The 8,776-nt window shown below is 45.2% G+C and overlaps 1 protein-coding gene across 1 annotated transcript in view; it reads left to right on the forward strand.

The window, feature by feature from the left end:
• The window catches only part of ATXN2 (ataxin 2), a 43,006-nt gene extending 35,022 nt beyond the window's left edge, over positions 1-7,984 (forward strand). The window contains exons 18-21 of the mRNA XM_009878211.1: positions 1,490-1,635; positions 2,503-2,730; positions 6,247-6,415; positions 7,337-7,984. Of these exons, the coding sequence (XP_009876513.1) occupies positions 1,490-1,635; positions 2,503-2,730; positions 6,247-6,415; positions 7,337-7,365 (572 nt within the window). The 3' untranslated portion in view covers positions 7,366-7,984. The remainder of the gene's footprint in view (positions 1-1,489; positions 1,636-2,502; positions 2,731-6,246; positions 6,416-7,336) is intronic.
• The last annotated feature ends 792 nt before the right edge of the window (positions 7,985-8,776 follow it).

Consider the following 8,776-nt stretch of genomic DNA (forward strand, 5'->3'; position numbering starts at 1 on the left):
GAACTTAGAGCCCAACACAGCAAAACTCTGGAAGCTGCAGCAAACAGTAAGCAAGATAGATGCCTTGGCAGCCATGAATATGCAGGGCTGCAGCGTAAACGGTTGCTCTCGGGGTTTTGCCCTGTGCTCTGCTTGTCGGTTTGTTCCCTAGGGCAAGAAAACACCGTGAGAAAACCCACCGCTTCGCAAGGTGTGCTGCAGGCAGGTGCTTCGGTGGCCCTCAGATTCCCCTCTAACACGAACCCCGTTTAAAAAAAGAACTGTGACCCGTTAGTAAGCAGTTATTAACTTCAGTCTGAAAGACAAGAAGGTGCTGAACCAAATGAGGAGCAACTTCAGGGAAGATGCAGGAGTGCGCTGATGGGTTGCTTTGACTGTTTTGTCTCTGGCACTGCTGTCAGCAAAACCAGCCTCGCTCTTGACAAGCCGTGGCGTTGCGGGGAGCAGCGCGCAGCATCACAAACTGCAGGCTGGTCCTTGCGCAAGATGTAAAAGCGATAGAGGGGAACGGGCGAGGCATCATCATTTTCTTAGGGTCTCACTTTCTGGTTGCATGCTTTGAGTTTGAAGTAAGAGTTGCCATCCTTATGGCTTTTCATACTTTGATTCCCTCAGAAGTCAAAAAAACCCCCCAAATCCAACAATTTTGCGTGGCCCATTGTGAAGCAGAACAGAGCAGGACTCTTCAAGGAGGGACTTGGTACTCGTTTGTTGTTGGAGACTGGTATGGCTGTAGCAACAGATGCCGTTTCACTGGTGTGAAAGTTCTCTGTTCTTAAGTTTTTCTTTCCTTTTTTGGAATTTTGTATCTTACTTGCTACTGTTTCAGGGAATTAATTTCCCAGCAGCGTTGAGAAGCTCACAGGATGGTGGTGATCCAGAACAGGCTCTGTAATTGGCCTTGAGGGGAGAGGCAAGATAGATTATTTTAGTACGAGATACACGCTTCAGCAAAAATTTGATGCTCAAGCAGCCTCAGTTTCCTAGAGCATACCTGCAGTGTGTATATGCTTTACGCTGACTGTACTGTGAGCAATTTCCAGAGGAGTAGCATGGTGAGGTTAGCCAGGTATAAGGCCAAAGAATTTTTTTGGATGGTGGAAATAAAAATGGCTTGTAACACCTTGGAAAAGCATATTTCAGGAAAAACTAAATTATATGAACATGATCAATCTAATATTAAGAACTGGTCTGTTTGACAAAAGAAAAGATGAAATACTGCTTTTTTCTGTGTAGTATCTGTTACATTGTCAAACTAGGGAGGATGAACTGTCTAATTATGGTTATTTATAGACTTTCCTGCAAAACCAAACTACACAAAAGCAAGGTAAGATACTCGGCTATTTGCAAGATAAATATTTGCATAGAAGGGGGAGGGAACATATTTACGGTATGTTTGAGCACATGGTGAAATCTTCAGGTGCAGATGGTGACTTGATGAGATGCATGTTCTGTACCTGTTGTTAAAAATTCCTCTTTTTCATCCTAGTTTCCACTGGCTCACTTGCTCAGCAGTATGCCCACCCTAATGCTACCCTGCATCCGCATCCTCCGCATCCTCAGCCTTCTGCCACACCAACTGGCCAGCAGCAAAGCCAACATGCTGGAAGCCACCCTGCTCCCAGCCCCGTGCAGGTAACGGAACTTGAGGGAGTGAATGTCTTTTTAAATTGTATTTAACACGCTCTTCTGGAAGATATTGTACCTGACCGATGCTTGATGTGGATATATTGATTTCTTGGAGAGAAAAAATGGTAGGATGGGGTAGTTGCCCAAATGAACTGCTTGTACCGGATCTCATGCAGGACTAGTCTAGGTTACCTTCTGTTTTCTGGAAGAGGGTGGACCTATATGATGTAATTTATGTCTGCTTTCAGTGGTAAGCTCATGACATTGTGAGACAGTCTAACAGAGAAATGTGTGGCAGTCCTTTTTCCTTAGTGAGGACCAATGTCAGAGTCCAGCCATGCATTTCTCCCCTTCAGAGGGGATGAGGCATAGATTGCCTCCGTGTTACGATTAAGGAAGGAACCTAATTTTGTCAGAGCTTTAATAAGAATGGAGTTGCAACTGAAAATAGCAGATAATTGCCGCGAAGCGTTTGAGTATATTTTGTCAAAGACAAGCAGCTGAAGACAAAAAGAGGCCTCCTGACAGCGTGGTAACGCAGCATGCTTTAGTTACCTACCGGTAGTAACTTGGGGCTGCTAAGCGCGCCTATGAGGTATATCCAGCTCTGTGCTTGCCGGTGGGTTTTTACCTGGCAGTCTAGGTTGTGTTTTCCAAACTCCTGCTCGCGTGATTTCCTAGAGCAAGGAGAAAATGAGCCTGGTGCAGTTGAAATCCGCTTCCTCATGATCCTTAGGTTTGCCGCTTAAAAAGATTCACCATCGGGAGCACTTTTGCAAACCTTTCTTACGCTGGTTTACAGAATACATGTGTCCTGCTTCTCGACCATAATCTAAATGATCTCCTATAATATTTTTTTCTTTCTTTTTTCAGCATCATCAGCACCAGGCTGCTCAGGCACTCCACCTGGCAAACCCACAGCAGCAGTCAGCAATTTACCACGCAGGTCTAGCTCCAACCCCACCTTCCATGACGCCAGGCTCCAATACGCAGTCTCCACAAAATAGTTTTCCTACAGCACAACAAACAGTCTTCACCATTCATCCCTCCCATGTTCAACCTGCATATACCAATCCGCCACACATGGCCCATGTCCCCCAGGTAAACACAGTTTAACAACCTTCAAGACTAAATGTCTTAATGCCACAAAGTTAGGACAGTCGGGCCTGCTGAAGTGTGATTTCCATTCTGTCACTTCTCAGCGCAGACTACCTTTTGTGTTATTTAGGTTTCTGTCTGTACATTGCCTTTATTTAGAATTTTACAAGATATTTGGACCTCAGCTTTCCAACACCCAGTGCGTCTACAACTGTAGTTTAATGAAGACATCTTAAGCTGGCACTGCTACCGAAAGAAATTGAGCTCTCTTCCCAGTTCCCGGCTCCCATCCTTGTCCTGCCCCACCATTCTGCTCACAGAACTGTTTGGCCATGCAGCAAACCAGACTGGGGACGTGATTCACCTGAAGTGTGCCCCCCACCTCCCCATTTTAGGCTATTTCTCAGTCAAATCAGTTCACTACTCAGGTTCACTGCATGATCCCAGGAAGAGCTGGCATACAGAAAGGTTGGAGGTGAGAGCTGAGCAGAGGAAGGCTGAATTTGCTGCTTTTGGTGGCAGTTTTAGGCTCTACATTGTAGTCAAATCATATGACACGGGATTACCAGAGAGTAGCGAGGCACTGCAGTGGGAGGTAGATGAGATGCAGTTCAGGTGACTGCAGGACAATCCTTGCTGAAAGAGAAAACCTTGTGTGCGTGTGCGTGTGTGTGTTTGTGTCTGCGGGTGGTTCTAAACGAGCTGCTTATGCAGGAGGTCCCCGCTGATTGTTGGGCAACTTTTAGCGACAGCCCTTTGCTTTGGGGTCAGAAGCCCACTTCTCTTTAACTGTTCTCTTGTGGTCAAGTCACTGAAAAAAAAAATATTTTGGGAAGGGAAGCACATGACTGATTGATCAAGAGCTCTGCGTAAAGCAGCGTTACAAAGATTTCCTGATGTTTGCTAATTCTCATGGGTTTAGCGTGCTTTGCTGAGGAACGGGCAGTTAATCAGTAATTTGCCTGCACGATATCTTCTTCAGACCAAGTACTTGGTGTCTGACTTACGCCTTCTCATACAGGTTAACAATAATTTGGGATATCGGGACTAACTCTTCAGGGAGGTTAGTCTAGTAGGTGTCCAGTCCCTCACAGAATAAAACCTTCGTTTTGGTCCCTGGGACAGCCAGTTAAGCCATTAAATCAGTAGTTACTTAGGAATTGTTTTACCGATGTTGAGGGGTTTTTAGCTTTTTTAATTCTGTTAAGCTTTTAATTTCTCTGCTTTTATACTGTGGGAGGCTGAGAAGAGGATGCCCAACCTAGACTACTGCTCTGGCATCTTGCCATGTCCTCCCAGGTTCTGGTTGCTGCCAGAAAACAAGACACTTGCTCCGCTCCGGTGTGATCACACCGGTGGGGGCTGTAGAGCTTCACAGGGCGCTTCACATGCAACCCTTTGAAAGGGTCTTGCCATGATCTCCCAGGTTAGTGGCATGTTCAGTGGGTGCCCTGCCTCAAAACATGAAAAAATCAGAAGGTAAAACTGCCCAAAAGTTGTGCTGTACACGTCACTACGGCCAGGCCTGCGCTTACAGGACGCGACCATTGCCTTCCTTTCTGTGTGCCAAGCACTTGACAAGCAAATCAGATGCAACTTTTAGTCAGAGCCAACTGCTCGGTCAGGATTTTTTAACAATCGCGGGCAAAGCCTGCCTTACCCTTGATTTTTGACTCACGCAGTCTCTTCTGCTGTACCGTGATTTTTCTTTTTAGGATGCAAACTACCATCTATAATCCGTGATCTTTATACCGAGCTAAGTGACTTTTAAAATGAAGTAGTTCCCTCCAAAATCTCAAATGAAGGGTTAACTACAGTTCTGGAAGAAATTTTAAATGCATGTAATTATTCCATTGTGGGGGAAACTGATCACTGGATTTAATAGTTTCTTAGCAGCCTCATTTCCAACTTGCGAACACGATTCCGAGATACCACGGAGTAGCAATTTCAGTTAGGCTAACACAGGGGATCGTTCAAATTTCCCTTTAGGTTATCAGATGAATCTTGAGCTGTTAGCTATCTCACTCGAGAAGCAGTACTTTAAAATTCATTACAGGGCACTGGCAGCTGCCAATTTGCGAAGCGTTTGAGCCGCAGCAGAAAATTTCGATCCGGCGTGTGTATTGAATACAGCTGCTGTACGAACAGCTGCTTTAGAACGATGGCTGCTGTGATAGCGTGTTTGTCAAAGGAAAAATGGTGCTGATCCTGAAAGGTATTTCTGTTCCACAGCCTTATCTTCTCAGCCTTTTTTAGAGCAAGAGTGAGATTTGAATTGCAGTTCCTGCCTTTAAAGGCTTCTTGAGTGCTACTAATACAGTGTAAGTCCGATAAAGAGTTTGAGGAATGTCTGTGATGAGTCAAGTAACCCTTTTGTCTTTAAGAAATAAAATTGTAGCCACTACCTGCTATCTGTCTTTACTGGCATGTGAAACTTGTGAGGCCACAATTACCGCACCGTAGTGCTCTGCTAATGGGATATGGTAGAAGGACAAAGCAAACTTAGATGCAAATGTTTTGTTTGTTGTGTTTGGGTCTTTTTTTCCCCCTCCCCAAGAGAAACCCACTAAGAGCTCAAAGAATCCCTTAATGTCTTGTGCTTTTAAGAAGCCAGCATTTACTAGCTTTTTAAACCAGAAAATTGCTGACCTCTAGAGTCGTGAACTGCTCTGAGCTAAAGACGCCAACTGAGGAGTTACTGAACTTGTTTGCCAGAAGGTGATCAGCCAACGCGAAGATTAATCTCCTTTTTCCGCTGAGACTTAACTATGATTGCTTAGATTACCCAAGGACCTTAACTGTGATGAGCTTAACTGGAAGCAGAACAAAGCTGGCCCTAATAGCATAAAGGGATGAAATCACTCATCGTGCAGTGACTGCTTAGATGAACCGTGATGTGGGCACAAGTCACCGGGGCGGGGGGAGGAGGGGGGGGTAGGGCAGGGGGCCCCCAACGATCGGGGGAGCTGCGGGACAAGGGAGAGCCAGGGAGGGGGTGCCAGGCTCCCGGCGCGCGTCAAATTCCTGTCTGTACCCGGCGCGTTCCCTCCGCACGGAGGTGCTTTGATCTGGGTTGCCCTTAATGTTTTCAAGATTTGTTGCCAAGTTTTCTTTTTTGTTGTTGTTTTTGTTGGTTTTCTTTTTTTTTTTTAAATATCCCACCGTTTTACGCTGGCGGTTTCTCCCAGCGCTCGCTGCCCAAATGGCTAAAATTGAGAATGTGACTCAGAGCCAGCAGTAAGGATTTTATTTTCCCCCCCCCATTACTTTTTTTCTATTATTATTTCACTTTTCCATTAGTTATTATTTTTGCGTTACAACCTCCAACTTAATCCCTATAGCTAATCTAGTTAAAAAAAATAGAAAACCAAAAAAAAAAAACCTGGAGTAAATCTCCAACTTTACCGGTACAGCTGGAGGAAAAAAAAAAACCAAACAAAACAAACTTGGGAGAGAGTCATGTGGCCAGGAGTGATGCCTCCTTGTGACCGTTTCATACTAAAGAGCTCTTTGTTTCAGGCTCATGTACAGTCAGGAATGGTTCCTTCTCACCCAACTGCCCATGCTCCAATGATGCTAATGACGACACAGCCACCTGGTGGTCCCCAAGCCGCCATCGCTCAAAGTGCACTACAGCCCATTCCAGTCTCGACAACAACACATTTCCCCTATATGACGCACCCTTCAGGTGAGGAGTGTGTGCCCGGGAGACCTGCACCTTAACTGAGCCAGGTCGTAGGAGCGAGGAGAATTGTTGAATGAACCAGAGTTCGGGGAAAAATAAAACAAAGGTTAAAAAAAAGAGCAACTTTAAGATGTCCTTGGTAAGGGTGGCGCAGGCTGCCGAGGGCGGATCCCTTGCGGCGTTTCGCATCGACGCTTCGCCAGCCCAAATGTGAGCCGAGATAAGCGGGTGAGATTGAGCTAATTGAGCTAATTTGGCAAAAGGTTTCGCTTCTCTTGTAGCTGAAGTGGAGAAGTGGGGGAACCGTGCAGGCACCGGCACCGTGGGGCTGTGTTCTTCCAGGTTTTGCCGCGCTTGGTTATTTTGGTTTTTTCTTTTTGCCGTGGGGGATGGAGTGTCTGTGTAGCCTGTTTATAACGATCTCGGGGGGGAGGTTTATGAAATTTCAAGCGGTCGGTCGTGAGGATCGGAGTGGAAATGTTGCGTGGGGGTAGGGCTGTGGTTCCGATGACTGAAGTAAAGCAACAACTGAAGTCTTAATTCACAGTAACGTTCTGCAGCTTTACTTTTTGGGAAAAGGAGGTGCCGTGTGACTTCTTTCCGCTTTTAAATTTAACCTTGCCTAGGTTTTCTTTTTTTACGATTCAGCCTCTAAACTTTTGTAGTGAGCTTAGTTACCTGATCTGATTTCTTGGGGAATGTGTGAGCAGAACAAGGCTGCTTTCTGAGGGTTTAGGTAGGGAAAAAAAACCACACCAAGCTTCCAAAGGACATCTCGATACGCAGGGTTTTGTTTTGTTCTCTTAAAAAAAAAAATAAAAAAGGAAAAAACTTCAGCTCAGTAGTTTTCCTGTGACCACTTTACTAGCAAACTGTTGTGTGGCTTGCCAATTTATTATTTACATTTGAACTTTTTTTTTACAGTACAAGCCCACCACCAACAGCAGTTGTAAGGCTCATCTGGAATAACTGAAAGGCTGGATACCTTTTGTAGGCCAAATACCCTCCTTCTACTGCTTCTGCCAACTGGAAGCACAGAAAACTAGAATTTCATTTTATTTTGTTTAAAAAAAAAAAAATTGATTTCTTGTAACATCCACTAGGAATGCTAACAGTTCATCTTGCAGTGGGAGAGATTCGGACTGAGTAGAGGCATTTAGGAACTTGTGGGCTATTCCATAATTCCATGCACTGTATCTGAGTCCTGCAAGTGCCCCAACTCTGCTTGCTGAAAACTGGAAGTTATTTATTTTTTAATGACCCTTCAAAGTTATGAACTCATCAGCTAGCAAAAGAAGTAACAAGAGTGATTCTTGCTGCTATTATCACTAAAAAATCAAGACTTGGAGATCCCTTTTACTTCTAACTAAACTTGAAACAGGTTCAGTAAAAAAAAAAAAAAATTCTAATCGTCAAACTGATGAATTATTATTTATAAATCACGTTTGATGAGATAATCACTATCGTGAGACAGTGATGTAACTTTTAAGTTAAGAAAACTTTTACTTTGTAGATAATATAAAATAAAAACTTAAAAAAAAATTAAAAAATAAAAAAAGTTTTAAAAACTGACCTCCTCTAGCCTTCGTGTCTTGTTTTACCCAGAATCTCAACCTCACCGTGTTCTCCAGCTTTCAGTCCTGGAGCAAACATTTGATTTAGCGCCAGGTAAGCGTCGCCATGAGTGTCTGTCGTATGTGGGTTGTTCCCCCCTGCCCCGAACCCAAATCCCTCGTATCAAATGTTTAAGGTCGGAGAAGACATCTGGGGTCATCTAGGATCTGACCTGCAGGGCTGCTGTCGCAAAAATAAGCGAAAGGTTTCGAGACGGGGAAGCCAGGCACAGGTTTTTCATGATTTCTTGTCTTCACATCGATTCCATGAAGCCTCAGCCTTTACCCCGTCGTGGAAAAGTCACGACTGGGCTTTGAGGTTTAAGATGATAAAACCGCGCGAGGCAGCGGCGCTGCTGCAGAAGGTGAGGAGGGAACCGGCGTAAGCGTTCGGTGGCAAAACGACTTGTAAAACCCAACCAAAGCGGGGAAAGACCAGGAGGCAGAGCTGCTTCGGCAACGCGTGGACTAGTTGACACCGCTGAGCTCGTCCTGACTGCGATGGCTCACCGCAGGGTGACACCGGTTAAACTGGTTTATTATGGGGTTGCACTTGGGAGGCAGGATAAGCAGAACCGTCCGAGCTTTCACGGACAGCAGGGGAACGTCGCGTTGTGGCTCGGCGGAAAAATCGCTGGAGAAAATACAAATAACTGCGGCGGCTTCTGGTTTTGAATCCTTGCAGGTCAGCAGCGCCTTGAAGTGCGCAGAACTCGGGGTTGGGTGGGCAGCAGGGGCCACTAGACCCTCA

The sequence above is a fragment of the Apaloderma vittatum genome, unplaced genomic scaffold (genome assembly GCF_000703405.1).
Source record: "Apaloderma vittatum isolate BGI_N311 unplaced genomic scaffold, ASM70340v1 scaffold28221, whole genome shotgun sequence".
NCBI lineage: Eukaryota > Metazoa > Chordata > Aves > Trogoniformes > Trogonidae > Apaloderma > Apaloderma vittatum.